Source organism: Talpa occidentalis, unplaced genomic scaffold, assembly GCF_014898055.3.
Source record: "Talpa occidentalis isolate TD23 unplaced genomic scaffold, MPIMG_talOcc4v2.1 talOcc4.8, whole genome shotgun sequence".
In the NCBI taxonomy this organism is placed as follows: Eukaryota; Metazoa; Chordata; class Mammalia; order Eulipotyphla; family Talpidae; genus Talpa; species Talpa occidentalis.
The window spans coordinates 113298360-113318197 of NW_023605194.1; the positions used below are offsets into that span (position 1 = coordinate 113298360).

A 19838-nucleotide genomic window follows, 5' to 3' on the forward strand; every position below is an offset into this window, starting at 1 on the left:
AAAGAGAGGGGTAGGATCCATGCGTCCCTCTCGCGCTCTCTCTTTCTCTCTCTGCATCTGAGGGGTTGGTGATCCTACCCTGTCGTGGATCAGTTCTGGGGCCCACACCCCCAGCAGTCTGGCTCAGTGCAGGTCACGTCTTACCGCATACCCTGACACAGCAATAAAGGGCTAGAACAGGCTTTGGAACCAGTGTGTCAAGAACGAGCACCATGTCAGCTCCAAGACACCAACCCCATCAAGCCCAAGGGCACCACACAGGAGTCTGAGACGCCCCAGCTCCTCCCTCCCTCTGTGAGACTAGTCAGGCCAGCTCCCAGCCGCATCTCCAGTTACTCCAGTTGCCCCACGTGTGGTCCACATGCAGCAATTGGGGTGTGTGTCAGGACATGTAAAGGCTGGACCAAGCCTAGGTCAGCTTAAAGCGGTTGTCTGTGGCTCCCTGGAATGGGGATTTCCCATCAGTTGTTGACTTTTTTCTTTAAGAAAAAAACCTCCCAGGAGCCTCCCCAGTGGCACAAGGTGTTAAGTCCCAGCACTATGAATCTATCCGCAGCTTCTGCAGCACGAGTTCGATCCCCGGCCAGGGAGCAATCCACATGGCCCAGCAGACCTCTCCTGGCTCGCCTGCTGCTCCCCTCAGCAGTGAATTTCAATAGATCTGCCTGTTCTGCTCCCCACTCTGTCTCTGGTGAATCCTCTCACACCCCACACCTCTGGCCTACATGCCAGTTCTCGTATACATAAATAAATAAAAAATAAATCTTTAAAAAAAATTAACTGAAGAACAGATAAATACGTGCATGGATGGACATAAAACCTGAAACCATAAAAAACATCGAGGAAAACACACACAAAATACCCCATGACATAGGCTTCAGTGATGTCTCAATGGCAAGACAACCGAAAGAGAATACAAACAGAGGGAACTACCTCACACCAAAAGGCTTCTGCACAGTGAAAGAAAATATCACTAAAACGAAATAACAAAAAACTCTGCTGAAATATTTGTGGGGGGAAAAGTCTACATCTCTGTCTATTAATTTTTCTTGCAATTACCACTTCCAACTTTCAGAGTTGGGTGCGTTGGGTAAAGTAAATGGGAATCCCTATGCTATTACTGCCAGGCAAGAGGTTTTCATTTGGAGAAATCTCCCCACAGAGGCTTCAAAATCAAGGTTTTGAAATAACAGGTGTAGAAACCAAAAGTTTCTGTTGGGGCTTAAGAAACTCGTTGAAACCTGTACTGTGGGTTGATTTTCCCATTAAAGAGTTTGTTTCAATTTCGGAGCTTTGTTTAGAAAATCAGAGTATAGAAACAAGTTTTTTAAAAGAACAGAAAGTTAAAAAAAAAAGTTTAAGACTAAATAGAATTAAAATGAACAAAATAATTAAAGAAAAAGAAAATGGCAAAGCCTAATGACAGAGCCGGCCTGATGCATCCTAATCTGTAAAACTTGGATCCAGGTGTGTGATCTTAAACTATTGAGTTTCAATTCACATACAAAAAGCTGCACATATTTAATGTATACAACTTGATTAGCTTGAAGCTAAGTTTATATCCATGAAACTTTCACTGTCATCTATTCCATATGTTGGGTGTGTGATTTATGGGAAGTCCTTTAAACACATGAATTTATAGCAATAAAGTCCTAGAATTAATTTTCCCTTGACATAGACTGTGATACACCTGAATAGGAATTTTGAATATTCAGATCATCAGGAAAGTAGCCCTGTCACATTTTTTTAACCAAGTCCTTCACAGAAACAGAGTTTTTTGTTTTTTTGTTTTTTTTTTTAATGGGACCCTCGCCAGCGGCCGGGGATTGAACCGGCGCTGCAGAGGCTACGGGCAGCCTCACGGCCCAGCGCTCAACCGCTGCGCCACCAGGGGAGGCCCAGAATGTTTTTATTTTTAATAAAAAACTTCAAGAAACACAGAAATGTAAAAAATGAATTTTCTCCTTTTTTCTGACCCGAACCCTCCCGTCACAGGGCACCACTGTTGACCGAGAATTTAAGCCTCTTACTTCAATACACCCACGGTGAAGTGAGGAAGTAACTGTCTACTTGCAGTCACTTTAAACAGCCACGGCGCGTATGATTTCCCTTCTTACTACATCTCCACCTCAAAACATGGCTAGTCTTGAGGTCTCTATCGCGTGTCCCCTTCAGTGCACGACAAGAGGTGAAGCAGAAGAGCCTGTGGCTGCGCCTGCCCCTCGCTGCCCGCGTGCACCCCGCAGGGAGAAACGATGGGAAAATGGACCTTATTTTGAAAATTGGCTCTTCCCACAGCTGTTCTTTTCTATTTTCCCCCCTTTCGGGAGGAAAGAAGAAAACTACCCTGAGGTTGGGCCATTGGGGCGTCACTTGGTCCTGGTGCCTTTGTGCCCGAGTGTCCCGCGGGCATGGCTGGGGCTCAGGAGCAAGCTGAGGGGACACAGCTCGAGTTTATGTTGCTCCCCGACTCTGCATGTTCTTTTAATGTATTCTTTCTCTTCACTGCCCTCCTTTCAGCCAGCATCTGTGGCTATCGGGACATTTTACCTGGGCGTCTCAATCCCCAGAGTGGCCCAAGAGGAGGCGAGAAGGCTGGCGCTGGGCTGTGTGACTTTGGGGGTCACGTGGTTTTGGCCTGATTGTGAGGTAGAGATGAGGTGTTTGTTCAGTTTTAATTTTTTTTTTAAGATTTATTTATACAAGAACCAGGGTACAGACCAGATGTGCAGGAGGGTGAGAGGATTCACCAGAGCCAGAGTGGGGAACAGAACAGGCAGACTGACGATATACACTGCTGAGGGGAGCAGCGGGCGGCAGGAGAGGTCTACTGCGCCATGTGGGACCCTTGCCGGCTGGCCGGGATCAAACTGGTGCTGCAGAGGCTGAGGACAGCTTCACAGCGCTGCGCTCAACCGCCTGCGCCACCAGGGGAGGCCCCAGTTTTAATTTTTTTAAAGATTTATTTTTATTTATGCAGACAAGAGCTGGGGTGCGGGCCAGAGGTGTGGGAGTGAGAGGACTCACCAGAGACGGAGTGAGGAGCAGAGTAGGAGGATCTACTGAAATACCCTGCTGAGGGGAGCAGGCGAGACAGGAGAGGTCTGCTGTGCCATGTGGGTAGCTCCCTGGCTGGGGATCGAACTCATGCTGCAGTGGCTGGGAATAGCTTGATAGCACTGAGACTTAATCCCCTGTGCCACCAGGGAGGCCCAGTTTTAATTTTTGAATATCTACTGTGGGTGCTTCCTGATGGCCAGGTCTATTTCAGAGTGCTGTTTACTGCTCCTTGGCTGCTGCCTCCTGAGCCCTGGGCACTGCTGAGGTCGACCAGCTGCACTACCTGGTAGGGTGAAGTGCGCCCCCGAGGTGGTCATTGACCCGATGGCCCGTGTGGGGCTCCGTTCTATTGACAAGCCACCCAATAGGGCTGCGGCTTCCCAGGTGACTGGTCCACACGGGCTTTTCTGGAGAGTTTTTAGAAAGCACTTGGTCACACTTTTGAGAAAGCAGAGCAGGAATGGGCGGCTGAAGGTCCCAGATCCCAACCTCTCACAGAAGGCCAAAGTCCTTCCTGTGTTCCTGACACTCATCCACTTTTACTAAAACCAGCACAACAAATATATTCTAGGGTGACAATGTGTGTGACATCCCGGGGCGGGGAAGGTTACCCACAGAACTGGGAATACCCATCATGTGTTGGGTCCTGGGCCTGTTGGCTTCAGAACAACCTGTGAAGCCGCTTGATGACCCTATTTTATATGAGGATATTAACCCTTTGCACTCCGCTGTCCCCTCTCAGGGGACATCGGAATTCTAGCACATCACTCGGATGTCCCCTCTCAGGGGACATTGCAATTTATTAGTGATTATGGGGAATTGAGGTTATTTTAACGCAACTTTTTGAGACATGCATGTTTCCCTGAAGTCTTATCTTGAAATGGCACAAGAAATTAAATCAAAATATCATAAAATGGTTCGGAGTGCAAAGGGTTAAGGCTCAGAAGACTAACTTCCCAGGGTCGCCTGGATGCTGCGAGTTGGAGCTGTACTTCAGTCAAGGTGAGCTCAATTCCAGAGTCCTCCCTCTTCATTCTGTGCCCTGCCCTCCTCTGAAACTAGGTCTGTCCCTGCCGACCTTTCTTCCCTGCCTTAATTTCACCTGAGGTCACACCTTCACTTTAATTGTGAGTTCAAAGGAACCCGGGGCAAATGCAGCTACTTTCTTGTAGGCGTTCTCACAGGCTGGTAGGAGCTCGGCAGATTGATGGAAGGTTTTGTTGAACAGTCAGCTTAGAAGACTCCTATTCTAGGAGTTGGCCTCCTGGAATTTCTGTTTCCTCATTTATAAAAAGAGGATAATTATGCCCACCTTTCCTAGTTATTGTAAAGATTGAGAAAACCTGTAAAGGCCTTGTAGCTGAGTGGTACCTAGTTGGGGGCTCTTGGATTTTATTCTCTTATTCTCTACCTGCTATTCCCCTGGCCTTGATGTGTGGACACAGAGCATACATAAATTTAAGGGGTACAATGTGATGATTGATACATGTGTATATTGTGAAGTGATTACCAAAATTAGGTTAGTTACCACCTCTGTGCCCTCACATTGCTAATGTGTGTGTGTGTGTGCTGATAATGTTTAAATTCTACTCTCTTAACTTGCGAGTATGTGATGCAATATTGTCACTGTGTGGCCATCAGTTCCTGGCCTTGCTCTGTTCCTGAAGATGAAATGACAGGAAACCAGGCAAAAGCAGCTGAAACCAAGATGGAGAACTTTTGTAGTGAGTCACTAGCCCTTTTCCTTGATGAATGATGCCAACCCGTTCACCAGACAGCGCTGAGTTAGGATAACATCAGAACAGGGCATGCTGACCCACACAGCTCCCGCGGCCCTGGCTCGGCCAGCCTGAGAGGTGGGAGGTGGTCTTTGAGACTAGTCCACCATCTCCTCTGGCCACACGCCTGATCCAACCCGATTTCCTCCCACCAACTCCCATCTCTGGAGTTTTGGCTTCCAAGTGGCGCAGCCAGATCTGCTCCAGCAGCACCGCTGGCGGCCGCGCCCACCACGCACGTTTCCACCCTGTTCTTTAGGAGCCCCAGGACTTAGTCCTCTTCAGCTGGACTGTGTTTCCTGGGGCCAGTGCCTGCGCCTGCCCCACCTCCCAGCCCCTGGAAACCACCACCCCGGCCTCTGTTTCACGAGCTGGCCCTCGGCGTTCTGGGTGTGAGGGAGGACAGAGTGACACTGCGCCCTCCTTCTGTCGCCTACACATGCCCCTCCTGCCCACTGGGCTCCTCTGGGGCCAGATGACTAATAAAGCAGCATCACAAGGGTTAGCAAAGGAAAATCCATCCTTTTCATCACACACACACACACACACACACACACACACACACACACACACACACACACACACACACACACACACACACACACACACACACACACGGGCTCAGGCACCTGGGGCGTCCCGGAGAGGGAGAGACTCGGCCTGACGGGGGGAGTGAGACCTCGGCCTGCCCTGTGGGGAAGATTCTCGGGTAGGGAGGACATGTTTGAGGATAAGCCTACACCTGGAGGAGACCCCCAGACTATGTTCTTCTAGGGCATAAAAGGGGGAGCCGTGATGCGTCTCTGAGTAGAAGGGAGAAGCTTAGGATGTAAAGATCTCTTCTCTCTCTCTCTTTCTTCTTTTTTGAGCATCTCTCCTTGGGTTAAGGTCAGGTGAAGGCCGTAGGCAAGGACGGAAGCTTCTCCTGGCTGTCAGGGCCTTCACTGCCCTCAATGCCAGACCATCTGCATCTGTCAGTAGTGACTGGAGACTCCCTAGGGCTCGCGAGCCTGCCGGCCTCTGGTTTCCCTTTCCAGTAACTGCGGGAGACGCTCGCTGGGCAGAGCCAGGACGGCCCGGCTGACCCTTGTGGGAGCCTGGCCCCAGCGTTCCCTCTCAGTTTCCTCTTGTCAAAGCAGAATGACCCCACTTCCCATGACCATCCTTGTGTGCAGGAAACTCCTCTTAAACACACGCAGCGTTGGTGTGTTGGGCGAGGGTGCGGCTGGATAATGCCCCATTTGTTCCGACAAAGGGCTCGCGCGCAGCTGGGCCCACCGCGCGCAGCTGGCCCCCAGTGCAGGCGCGGAGAGGCGAGCCTCAGCCCTGGCAGAGGGCCGTAGCAGCGGGCCCTTGGCGGGAAGGTGCTGGGGAGCAGCTGGGGGGCTGGACACGCCAGGGGGAGCATGGGCGACTCCCTGTTATTTAACACTCCAGACACCCAGCCCTCTCGATGTGCTGCTAAGCCGGGGAGGTCTTCCTAGCCCGGCCTCTCAGGACATGATCACACCCATGCACACAGTCACGTTCTCAGGGCCGCCGGGAGCCGAAGTCTGCAGGGCTCAGGTGTAACAAATAAAGCTCCAGGGCAACTAGTGCAGTGGGAGTGGGGCGAGCCCACGGAAGAGCGCGTCACTGCGTCTCCGCCAGGTGCTCGTTGCTCACCTGACATGGGGACGCACCTGGCATCGTGTCCCTCCTGGCGGCCCTCTCGTCACACGGCTGCTGCGGTCCCTCCGGTGCCACATGTGCTCCGTCGTGAGTTGCCCTTCGCCAAGGTGGTTCTTTTCTCATCGTGGAGCCTGATGACGGTCGAGTCGCATCAGTTCCAGCCTCCCTGATGTAGAGTGCTGATTATTTATGCGAGGGCTCGGCCGAAGAGCTCGTTCTTCTCTTCATGAGTGTATCAAGCCTGTTTGTCATGGATAGTACAAACAAAACCGAAAGAGGACGATTTATCTCCTTGGGAGGCTACAAGTAGTGTAATTACAATGTAATCAGAGGCCAGCGCTGCTTAGCCTGTGCTCTTCGCTTAACAATTACAGATCATTCTGAACTTGAGGGAATGAACGATCAGAGCTACAGATCATAGCTGAACTCGAGGGAATGAATGATACCGCGTATTTTGAAATAATCTGACAACCATTTTTGCTGAACAGCTCACCTGGTAAAAATCTGACCCTGCCTTCCCCTTATTCCACACGTCAGCCTGGAAGGGAATTCTTCTTCGGGACTGCGGGGCCCAAACTCCACCAGCTGCTGATGAGACCACGACGAGTGTAGGCACGTCCATGAGCACATGAATACGCACACGCGTGTGCACTTAAGGAAGGCCCCATAGAGGTCCCGCAGGGATGGAAGGGGAGTCTCTTGACACAGTGATTATGGTTGTCCCCAATAACTAACGCGTTAATGACGAAACAGCATGAGGCATCTCCACGCTCTAAATCACGTTGGTGGCGTAGAGGCCACTCTAGACAAGCGTTTGGAGCCTGGGACGCTGCCCGTGGGCGCCGGCCTCCGCTGAGGGAGCCACGCGGAGCGGCTGTAAGCGGAGAGGCTGACTCCCGCGTGTCCATGGCCGGGGTGGTCGCGACTCGCCTTGGACACATTAGATGAGGCTGGTTCCCAGCGTCCGCCTGTGGCCCCAGCTCTGTTTCCTGCAAAGGACTAATCAGAACCGGGAGATTGGGGTTTGAATCTTCCTCTCTTCTGATCTTCCCCCGAGTCTCCTTCCCCCCACACCCCCCACCCTGCAAGCCAGAATCCGGGAGGCGCTCTGATGCCAGGTCAAGATGGAGACGGGGCGGCTCTGGGGTGGCGCCTGGGCTGACTATGCTCTTCTCTGTCCTCCCTTCCCTGACAGCACCCTGGAGGGCTACTACGTGGACGACGCCCTGCAGGGCCAGGGCGTGTACACCTACGAGGACGGGGGCGTGCTGCAGGGCACCTACGTGGACGGGGAGCTGAACGGCCCGGCCCAGGAGTACGACACGGACGGACGGGTGATCTTCAAGGGCCAGTACAAGGACAACATCCGGCACGGCGTGTGCTGGATCTACTACCCAGTAAGCCAGTCGCTGCGCCTCTCGCGGGGAAGCAGCACGTTTTAAAACGGGGCTTTGACGCTTCCCAGTGACTAGTCAGACGCCTCCTCTGTGTGAACCTGGGTGACGCGAGGAGACGCAGGCCCTTGGCTCTGCGAGGAATCCTTTTTCAGTGTTGTTTTAGATTAAAACCAAATGGGAACGAAATTGACCTTATGGGCCACTAGTCAAGACAAAAATGTGTTGCTTTTTAAAAATCTTCCTTTGTACATTGAAAGGAGTGGAAGGTTTCATTGTGATTGAATTTATTGTTTCTCATAGGTGAGAATAAATCCAGATTTTACAAACCTGTCCCCTACTTTTAAAGGTCCGTTATGGCTAATTTAGTGATTAAATGAAGATGATTATAATTAACTTGCCTTTGGGTATTTGATAACAGTTTATGCTATTTCTAGGGTTTATTAGAGTAAAAAGATGTGGCAAAAACCCTGGGTAGGAGTTAAAGCTCCCAATTTTTGTTTGCATTTCAAATGTCCCATTTGTTGTTAGTGAAGTTTCAGAAAATAGACCTTAGAAAGTATCTAATTTTGTCCAGAATTTAAGTCAAAACACATTTCTTTCTTATTCTAAACCCTGTCTTTTTTTTTTTTTTTAAGATTTATTTATTCATGCACACAAGAGCTGGGGTACAAGCCAGAGATGTTGGGGGTGAGAGGATTCACCAGAGAATTAAAAATTATTAATAAAAACAAATCACCAATTATACATATAACAAGAAAAGCAACCTCAGCTAAACCTATGTCCATATTATTGACTTAAAAAATAAGCCCATCTCTGGGAAGGTATAAGAAAAGGACATTGTAAAACACTTAGAAATCGTTCCTAAAGCATTTACCTGGGCCTTGGGCGGGGTCTGCGGTAGATGAGATGTCTTCAGCACTGCCGAGCAAGCCGGCAGGAAGGGGCATGAGACACAAGAACTTTCTAGTTTGGGAGGATGGAAACTCCCGTTGCTCTTAGCAGGCAGGCTGAGCATCTGGCTCTGACGATACTGTGAACCCTGAAGTCCGGGCCAGTGGATCATGCTTGAGAGCCAGTACGGGAGACTGGAGTGTGGCTTCCCTGACCCTCCCCCCATCCCTGCTTTGGTGACTGTGATGAGTTAAGTCCCTCGGTGGGACCAAAGACGCAGCAAGGCGAACGGGTCCACCTCACCCAATGTAGTTGCAACTTGAGACCTAAGTTTGCAGCTCCACTCTAGCCTTTACTGTCATTATTAATGCTATTAAGCACAGTGAGGACTCTGCTGTTGGAAGGAAGCACCGGGGAGCTTTCCAGTTAACTTGGTTGACAACACTAGTTTTACATACGGCTTCTCTTGGCAGTTTGGGGGAATGAATCACACCCCTTGGCTTTCTGGATCTGAGGCAGTGCAGAACTAGACCCCAGGTCTCGGGGATCCAGGTGCTGGTTTATTGTGGTGATGCTGATGGGCCTGTGGTGTGGCCCCAAAGCCAAACAGGCTTCTACTCCTGCTCTGAACTGACTAGAGAAGTTTCAGGCTCCCAAGGTTAGGGGCTGCCTGGGGCTGCTTCCCAAGCGGAGGACAGGAACGGAGAGGGACACACTGGCGGTCTGCAGCACTGGCAGGTCACCACATCAGGAGAAGGGGGCTGAAAGGAGGCATCACACCCGACCCTGGCCAGCCCTGGGGGTCTGGGCTGCAGGCCTGCCTGCTCATTACTGCAATGAACGGCTCCTCCTCCTACCAGGGGGAGCCACTGAGCAGAGGTGAGAAAGCAGCTTCTCTTCCCGGGCCCTCCCTGGGGGCTGACCAGGGTGGTTTTATAACTTGGGCCAAAGCAGGAACAAGGGGAGAAGAATGAATGGTTCACCCATAGTATTTGTCAGCTCACCCTAAAAGGAGTTTGCTTCTTTCAAAATTTAACCTTGGAACAGTGATGAAACGTTTTAAATTAAATATTCATAACTCCTTTTGGAAATAGAAGGAGCTCTGCTCTATCCATCTCTGCAAGTAAATTCACTCCTCTCAGCCAGATGTTTAAAGCCCTTGTGGGCGGGTGGGGAATGTGAGACGGTGTTCTCTTGTAACTACGGAACGGTGGTGCTGGCTTATCTCTGTCACAGGATGTAAGACGCGCTCTTGCTCTGTGGCGACCATGAAGCCTGGAGGCAGATCCTACAGAGAGAGGATCATCCCCGGTTATGCTGAGCTCTTAAGAATTAGCTTGGGGAGGAGAAAGCAATAAATACATCCCTAATGCACTTTCTAGCCATGAAAAAGAAATGCTTCCAAGCATTCCTCTTTCTATGGAAGTGCTGTGATTCGTTTTTTAATTGCTAACCTTTGTTTTCCAAAAAGCAATTAGACTTCAGTGAACTGTAGACCCCACGCATCTGAAACTGTTTATTCCTCCCTCTCTGTCTCTCTGGAAGTAGCATTTGGATCACTCAGAAGTCCTCCTACATGACTGACTTTGAGTAGCCGTTTCTGGAGCCTGGGATTTGGGGCAACAACCAGGCTTTTAGAGGGGGTCAGGGGGTTACTATTGTCATCAAGTCCACGATGGTCTTCGGTTTTCAAAGCTTAAGGACCATAAGGACCTTCTCTACGGGGAAAGAGAGAGAGAGAGAAAAGGAAATATTTCTCATACCCTAGGTTAGATTAGTTTTTGATCATTTATTTGATTATTTTGGGTGTCCCAGCTCAATTCAAACATTATTTATGGCCCAACTACTGTGCCCCAGCAATTACCAGGATGCAGAATTAGCTGCCACCGCTGCCCTACTGCACATCAGGACCCTCAGGAATAGGGCAGGTGCAGTTACAGCGGGAGCCTGGGAGGACGCAGGAGGGAGGCTAAGTGGAAAGAGCGGGAGAAAGGAGTGATGAGGGGGTAGAGCTTGGCTGACCTTCTTCCATCCTTCCAACTCGAAACAAGCTGATGGGACGGGATGCCCGGGCACATCCCAAGTCCCTTCATCTCTCTCTTAGGAGAGGGGGCGGTGCTCTCTGCTCCTGCCTGATAAACACATGAAGTACATTTGAGGTAGAGGTTTTCTTGATAGACGGGAAATCCAGGCTGAATGGTCTACACCTCGGGTGAGCCTGGTTCCCGCAGGCACCGGTCACCACACTTGCTGTTGGCCTCGGCTATGCTTAGTCACGTTTCCTTGCCGTGTCTCTAACTAGCATACGACGCAGCGCTTTTGTTTCCTACATAACAAACCAAGATAGAACAACTTGTCCAAGATGACAAAGTGTACCTCAGTCTCCGACTTTCTAAATCCCACACATGTAACTTCAGCGGTTTTGGGGATGTGGTGGGATGGGGGTGGCATCGTGATTTTCTCACTCGCGTGAAAAGTCCGAGTTTTTAAATTGTCACGATCCGCATTATCGCTGTTACCGCTGGGAGAGCAGAGAAGGCGCGCCCGTGCTGCCGGGTGACACCTTCTGGCTCTGGCTTCTCCATCAGGACGGCGGCAGCCTGGTCGGAGACGTGAATGAAGACGGGGAGATGACTGGGGAGAAGATCGCCTACGTGTACCCCGACGGGAGGACGGCGCTTTATGGAAAGTTCATCGACGGGGAGATGATAGAAGGGAGACTGGCCACCCTCACGTCCACTGAAGAAGGGAGACCTCACTTTGAGCTGGCGCCTGCAGGTGAGCTAACCCCAGAGCCGGTAGATGTAGCGGCGTGATGGGCACAGGGCAGGTTCTCCATGATCCGGCAGGCGGGTAAAGGAGAGTCATAGAGCCCCCAGTGGCTTTCTCAGGCTTTTTTTTTTTTTAAGATTTATTTATTTATGCATACAAGAGCCCAGCTCTTGGGGTCCCCTCCGCCCTCTTAGGCCTCTCAGCTCTGCTAAGGGCTATGTAACCAGTTTCCTGAATTAAATTCTTTGAAACCCTCAAATGGACTGTTTTCTGCTTAGATACTGATGGATCTGGATTGTTTTTCTAACTTTGAGTTTGAGGCATTAATTTGGGATCTGATTATATTACAGAAACAGAGAGGACCTGGTAGTCACTGGTAACCACCAAGAAATTGCTTAATGGGATTATTTATGCTGCCTTAGTGCCTAAAATAATTGACTTTGCAGGGGGGAGTCCTCTGGTTCCAAAGACTTGTGTCTTTACTTTTTAGTTTCTGCAACTGGGAGGCTTGGTTGTGCTCTCAGCTGATCCTTTGCAAAGAAATATGTTGACTCTAGGACAGTTGGGCACCTTAGTTTCTGGAATAAATTACTGATTGACTTCTGAACCACCATAATAGAAACGAGATGACTTGATCAATGCTTTATCAAAAGCAGTGCTGTTCCCCTTCATTCTGGAGAGGCTGTTATTTCAGTGAAGGAGACCATCGCCAAGGCTACAGACTGGGTCTAGTATGAAGAAAATCACAGGAGAATTTCAAAACCATTATCCAATCTGTTCTAACCAGACAGCTCACAATTTCATGACATGTTCTTGCTTTTCAAATTTCAATTATACAAGCATCTTTTAAACCATTTGTATAAAGAAAATCAAAAGCAAAAAGGGCCCCTGAGCTCCATCTGATGGCTGTTCATTGAGATCTGGATATAAACTCGCGTCCATCCCAGAAATACCATTTATATTGCAGAGTTACACTCGCGTTGGTATCATTTGAATCATGTGGGGGATATTTAACTCTCCCTCCCCCTTGGGGAGAGAGAAACATTTATGCTGCCCTCCCTGACTCCGTTCCTGCCCTGACACCTTTGTTTGTTTTCAGGCCCAGCATTCCATTTTGATAAGTCGACTTCTTCTTGCATTTCTACCAACGCTCTTCTTCCAGATCCTTATGAAGCAGAGAGGTAACCTTTCCTGGTGATTTCAATGGTTATGTGAGATTAAGTAACTCCAGGATGGAGACGAATGTTCCTCTGTGGCTCCGTGGGCCAAGTTCCTGAGCAGCAAAATCATTCCTCGTTTTCTGAGGGAGAGTGATTTCATCTTCCTCTAGAGCCAGTCAGTGTGAAAGAGTCTCTCCACCCATAAGGCACGGCCTAGACGCAGACACAGAGAGAAGGGAGCCCTGCGGTTGGCGAGGCCCCGTCCCACTGCCCCTTGCTGGGGCTCCGGCCCAGTCTCTGCACCCCCTGGGGCCCAGGGGAGCATTTCACACTGTTAAAGCTCCAGCCAGGGGGAACAGAAGGCTCCTTCCCCGCCCAACCCAGCCGGGCTCTGGAAGACAAGATAATGTCCTGGTTCACTTAGGGGAGACGGGGTGAAGCAAAGCAAAGAAGCACAGGGACATGCCCGCTTACAAGTGGCAGGTTCTGGACTCCACACGCTCACGCCCAGCGTTCCAGTCTTGTCCACGCGCCAGCTCCCGCGTCCCTGGGTCCCTGCCGGGGCGCCTTCTTGAGATGCTGGCCTCGGAGCAAGAGCGCCATCTGCGCTGAGCTCTTTGCCTCACTCTTTGTGAGTCCGGCGTCCACTTCACTGCTTGCCCCTGCCGTGTAGGGGTCACCCTAACCCTTCCAGGATTAATTGACAGCTGTGCCCCCACAGGTCAAAGGAATGAACAGCTACTTTCTTGAGACTAGGTTCCGGCCCCCTTACAAAGGGAGGGGCTGCTCTGTTGTTAGCCCCCAAACTCAGCATCATAACCAGTGTCTCGGCCTTGTGTTCCTCTGGGGGGACGACCTCTCACCCTGCCCGCCCTCAGTGGCTGAGCAAACTGCCCTTCGCGTGCACACTCCCGCTTCTGCCAGCTGGCTGAGGTCAGCCGCGTCGACCGGGCTCAGCGGGGCTCAGTGAGGCCAGGCTGGACTCCAGGCTCCAAGTTGGGCTGGGGTCTGTCTGCACTCTGGCCAGCACTCAGCCGTGGAAGTCACGCCCCCCGGCACCTTCTCATGGAGATGAATGGAAACCCTGGCAGGAACCAGCTGGGCCCTCACCACCCCAGACCTGGCACACCCCTGCTCCCATGTTCTGGAAGCAAAGCAGCATGTAGGGCCAGGCCCAGAGCAGGCTGGCGGGCTGCATCCTCCGATGCCCAGGGCAGAGGGGCCCGCAGGCCAGGTGGCAGAGAGGAAGTCAAGCGCTGGCAGCTGTCATCAGTGTTCCCATCCATGAAATAAGGCTCACATCAATGCACCAAAAATTATAGACCCCCCAGTCCCCCAGAGTCACTGCACCACAGAGCCAAAGAGCTGAAGTGGCTGTTGATTAAATCTTTAAATTTTTAAAGATTTAATTAAATCTTATTAAATCTTTAACTTTTTTTTCTACTGAATTCATGGTTTGTAACATCCTGTCAGTTTCAGGCAGCCAGCACTGCAGTTGGACCCCCGTGTCTAAGGCACCATGTTCACCACCAAAGCCCAGTTTCCATCCCCCACCACCAGCACACCCCTTTTACCTGATTTATCCAGCCCCTCTTCTACCTGCTATTCTGGTAGCTACGCTTGTTCTTAGCACCTGTATTTATTTTTGTTTTGTTTTGCTTGCTTGTGTTGTTTCTTCATCTGCCACACAGGCATGGTATCATAGGATGTCTGTCTCCCGCTCACTCATTTCACTAAGCGGCAACCCTCGAGGCCCATCTATGCTGTTGCAATGCAGGTTTTCATGCTGTTATTATTTTGTATAGCTGTGTAATATTCCATTGTGTCTATACCCCGCATCCTTATTCATTAACCCTTCCATGGTTACTGACATTGTTCCCAGCTGTTGGCTACAGTGAATCCTGCATAACTGGGACACAAACCTCTTGCACGTATCCTGTCTGTATTCATGGGTGGTCTTTTCTTGTAAACCATGGGCTGGCAAATGTGCTGTCAAGGGCCACACAGTAACTATTGTAGGCTTCTTCGTTCTCTGTTGCACCTACTCAGTTCTGCCTTCGTAGCACTAAGCAGCTGTAGACAATATCACACAAATTGCTGTCTCAATAAAACTCTCGGGAAGGTAAGCAGCTGCCAGTTTTGGCTCTTAGACAATAGTTAACTGCCCCATTTTCAGCTCCTTTGTGAGGAAGTGCACATTGGGTTTATCTTATAAATGATCACTCTTGTATGTAAAAGTTCCATCTTGGGGTTTCATGAACACAGACATACCCTCGTGGGTCACTGACCGACCTGAGTATAGTTTGAATTCGCTTTGGAAAATGCCTTACTTGTTCAGGAAGACAGTGAACATTGTCGTTAGTTAAAAGCAAAAAATAAATAAATAAAATAAGCTTCTATCAAGCATTGAAGTGCTTTAGGAATAAGACATAAGTACCATTTCATTCATTTCCATGCCAAATAGCAAACATTTAGTTTAATGTTTTCTCCTTTACTCCCGTCCTCGTTGGGTTATTATCAGGAGCTGACATTTTGGACTCGGGCACCATAATGAGATTTTGGCACTTGATATAGGGGCGACATATCTAACCAAAAACGTCACTGTTTGACTCTGTTCTGTTTAGGGTTTATGTCGCCGAATCTCTCATTTCCAGCGCTGGAGAAGGGCTGTTTTCCAAGGTAGCGGCGGGACCTAACACTGTCATGTCTTTTTATAATGGAGTCCGAATTACCCACCAAGAGGTGAGTGAGGCGCAGGGGCAAAGCAGCTTCAAGGCTTGTTTCAGACACCTTGGTTTCCCCATTAGCCCCTTGGAACACAGGGGAAATCTAGAAGTACGAAGAAGCCAGCAGCTGGGCTTTCTCTTATAAAAGTAATTGTATATTTCCATAGAACAGTCTTCAGCAAAAGTACCATGGACCGGGTGGCTTATAAACAACAGGAATCTATTTCTTCCAGTGCTGGAGGTTGGGGTGTCCACGGCCAAGGTGCCGGCAGACCCGGTGCCTGGTGAGAACCCACTGCTGGTTCCTAAACCGCCCTCCTTGCTGTGGCCTCACAATGGGGGAGGAACCAGCTATTTCTTCAGGGCCTCTGTTATTTTTTTTAACTGAGGTAACATCAGCTGACATTGTTTTTGGTACTTTGGAAGTACAGTATCCCCGCACCCGTTAGTGCACCTCCCCGGAGTCCACCAGCTAGTTCACCGTGCTCCCTGCCATCTTTGTTCTCACCTGTCCTCCTCCTCCGCCCCTTCTGGAGGCTTCTCTTCTGCCATCAGCTTTCAAGGGTTAGTTTTAAAGCTTACCTTTATCTGACTTTTCATTTGATCTCTCTCTATATTCTACATATCAGTGATACCATCTGGTATTTATTTTTCTGCATCTGACTTTTTTCACTTTCAGCTCCATCCATGTTGCTGCAAATGGCATGAGTTTATCCTTTCGATGGTTGAGTAGTATTCCATTGGATATATACCACATCTTCTTGATCCAGTCATCTTTTTTTTGTTTTTTTTTTTTAAAGATTTATTTTTATTTATTTATACAAGCACTGGGCACAGTCAGAAGCGCGGGAGGGTGAGAGAATTCGCCAGAGCCAGCACGGGGAGCAGAGCAGGCAGAAGGACCGAAGTACACTGCTGAGGGGAGCAGCGGGCGGCAGGAGAGGTCTGCGCGCCATGTGGGACCCTCCTCCGGTGGCCGGGGAGCAGCCGGGGATCAAACCGGTGCTGCAGAGGCTGCGGGCAGCTTCGCAACCCAGCGCTGAACCGCTGCGCCACTGGGGAGGCCCATCCAGTCATCTGTTTTGATTGCTTCTATAGTTTGGCTAGTGTAAACAATGCTGTAGTAAACATGGGAGTACAAATTTCTTTTCAAATTAATATTTATTAAATATTTCAGGTAGATGCTTAGGAGGGGAATTACTGGGCCATACGGCAGATCTAGTTTTAATCTTTTGAGTCACCTCCATGCCGCTTCCATAGGGGCTGAGCCGGCTGCATCCCCACCACAGTGTATGGGGGTTCCACATCCTCCCCAGCCAGGGCCTCTTAAATAAGGCGCTGATCCTATAAGGATGCTCTGCCTGCCCCGCTAGCCTCCCCAAGGCCCCACCCCCAAACACCATCACCTGGGGGACTAGGGTCCTACACATGACCTGGGAGGACACAGACATTCAGTCTGTCACACATGCCTTCCTCATTATGGGGCGGCAGTTTGATTGCGTGTCGGTCTGCAACTGCTCTGTAGAATGTGGGGTGGGCAGAGTCCCAGAAAATACAACTTCTCTGTAGAATCAGCGGGAGGCCGCTGCTTCGGCCTGGACTTTGCCTGGGGCCTGAAAAGTTGAGACTCTGTGGCGCTCTGTCTGTAATCACTCTGTGACCTATGCTTTGTAGGATGACCCCACTTCTGCTGGTGCAAGCCATACTGGGTAGTCTCCATCTTACCTGGAAGGGTCCTATTGCCAAAAAAGCAAAAAAATAAAAGATCAGGAGCTCGATGACCTCTGGCCTTGAAGACACAATCATTGATACATTTACCAGGTTTCACACACATGGTGTTGGTAGGAGGTCACCTCAAGAATGGCAAACACTCTCCTGGGCCTGGGATCTGAAACGCAGCTGTCAGTTTATGAGAAACCTGTTCTAGCCCCATTTAAAATGGCGGGGGGGGGGGGGGTGCCTCCGTCCATTGTTGGGAGCAGCTGCTGTTCTCACAAGAGGGGCAGAAGCAGGAAGATGCCATCATGACCGTCGTGGGTTCAGAACTTTCCATCCTTCTTTTCACACAAGATAAGGAAAAATCCTGGTACCAGCTGGGGCAGGCGGTGGGGCGAGGCTCTTCTCACCACAGGGGGATGTTCAAGGAAAATGAGTCAGCGCCTCTGACGTCCCCAGGGGTCCCGGGCCAGAGGGCTTCTCTGATGCTCCTGCCTCTGTCCTGCAGGTGGACAGCAGGGACTGGGCCCTGAACGGGAACACCCTCTCCCTGGATGAGGAGACCGTCATCGACGTCCCTGAGCCCTACAACCACCTCTCCAAGTACTGTGCCTCCTTGGGACACAAGGCGAATCACTCCTTCACCCCGAACTGCGTCTACGACATGTGAGTCTGACGCCCCCTGCCTCAATACCCCGGCCGGGGAGGGCACGAGGGCGCTGCTCCCTCAGGCTCTCCAGGGGCCTCACAGTTACCACCTGAGGCTGGGATCCGAAAGGCCCCCTCTTTGGCCTTGGCAAGCTAAGAAATGGGCTTCAAAGTAGAAACACTCTCCTTAGGGTTGCTGGGGTGTGTGTGCGCGCGCGCGTGTAAGTGCGCACGTGTGAGTGCGCGTGTGTGAGTTCTTCAGTTGTCTCCTTCTACAAAGTGTCTCACGCAAGATGGTGTAATTTGGAACAATAATATAAATTGAAATAATCCCGCATAATGGAGATCAGGGAAGCCTCTGAGGGGAAGGCAGGAGGGAGACAGCTCCAAGCCCAGACAGAGGTCTCGGTGCTGGGAACGACCTGTGGGCGGCGTCCGTAGGGCTCCACATTGAAAAGGAGTCCGAATCGGACTCGGCCACAAGGTGGGTGAGCCCTGGACGCGCTGCCAAGTGCCAGGAGCCGGGCAGGAAAGGCTTGTGTGCGGCGCCTGGCGCCTGGACGCTGCTGTGGCCAAATTCCTGGGGACAGAAGGTTGTGCAGCGACTGCCTGGGCCTGAAGGGGGCTGGTGCCCAGGAAGATGGGGTTTCCTTGGAGGGAGACAGACTGTTCTAGACAGTGACGGTGGTCCCGCCCCGGAAAACCCCTGTATCGTGCACTTCACATGGAAATTTGATGATCCATGAATTATATCTCAGCAAAGCTATTAGGAAATCAAACCATCCTGCCCCCCTGTTGGGGCTGGGCCCTCCCCTGGCAACCCCGTGGAGCCTCTTCTTAGAAACCTCCACTGATGGAGAACTGACTGCAGGCCACCGAGGCAGCTGTCTGGACAGATGCAAATAGGTGACGAAACTGCCTCTGGGCTGCGATCACAAAGTTCTCTGTGGAGCCCCGGGATTTCCCTGTAACCCCCTAGTCATCCCTTTCCTTCTCCAGCGCCCTTCAATCTCTTGTCCACACAGTAACCCTGCAAATATTTTAGCAGGTCTCATGCCTCCCTCCCCCACAGTGTTCCCGTCCCCCACCTGTGCCTGCAGGGATACAGCTGGGGTTCTGGAAGCATCATCGCTGCTCTCCTTTAGTTCATCCTGAGCATGACCTTCTTCCCGGGATCCAGGCAACCCTGCAGCCTGTTCTCGCCAGTTCTGTCTCACCGCCCCCGTCCGCCATCTCGTGAACAGACGCAGGATCAGCTCATGTGCATTCAATCTGCAGGAAAATTGCCAGAGTTTGAACGTCCCTTCCCTCATCTCTGAGATGGCTTAAAAATTGTTCTGGCAGAGCCTTGCTCTCCTTGGCGGCCAGCAGCATGTACTGAAGCCACCACTTGTGTTTAAAGGGCGGGTGGAAATGGCAGAGGACGTGTGTCATGCGAAATGAGACTGACGCTGTCATTAACGCCGAGGCTTTTGTGGCGCGTGTGAACTAGGCCAGCGTAGCAAGCCCCGTGAAGCAGAGCGAACACACTCAGGGCGCCCTTCGGGACAAATCCTTCCTTGATTTCATGCAAGGTCATGATGCTTCTCACCAAAAAAAAAAAAAGAGAGAGAGCGCAGGACACAAGAAAGAAACCATTTGGGCAAAATCAAGTCTCTGCATGTGAGGATTTACCCCCCTTTCTTTCAAGCCCAGTTTGACCAATTCATTATTGGGGCAAAGGGAAGACTCCCTGAGTAATAATCAAATATAAAATTCAGATACCAATTCATGGCATTATGCGCTTCTAGAATCATGTGTCTTGTGCTGGACACTATTGCAAGCCAGGAGATAGCTGGAGAGAGATGACGTGGACGTAGCGTTTGTGACAGTGCACTGCATGTCTGCACCAGCGACACTGTCATTGTCCATCTCTTCCTGGGCCCGATTTACAAATTAGACTTGATCATCAGTGCCCTCCGTGGGAAAAATCAACACGGAGAGGTTTCTGTGCTCTGCTTGGTCTCCAGCATCTGGGAG

The 19838-nt window shown here is 50.7% G+C and overlaps 1 protein-coding gene across 1 annotated transcript in view; it reads left to right on the top strand.

Annotated features, from left to right (window-relative positions):
- Window positions 1-19838, top strand: part of SETD7 (SET domain containing 7, histone lysine methyltransferase) — a 32032-nt gene that overhangs the window by 8302 nt on the left and 3892 nt on the right. The window contains exons 3-7 of the mRNA XM_037495579.2: window positions 7705-7906; window positions 11386-11575; window positions 12669-12750; window positions 15354-15471; window positions 17680-17837. Coding sequence (XP_037351476.1) covers window positions 7705-7906; window positions 11386-11575; window positions 12669-12750; window positions 15354-15471; window positions 17680-17837 — 750 coding nt within the window. The remainder of the gene's footprint in view (window positions 1-7704; window positions 7907-11385; window positions 11576-12668; window positions 12751-15353; window positions 15472-17679; window positions 17838-19838) is intronic.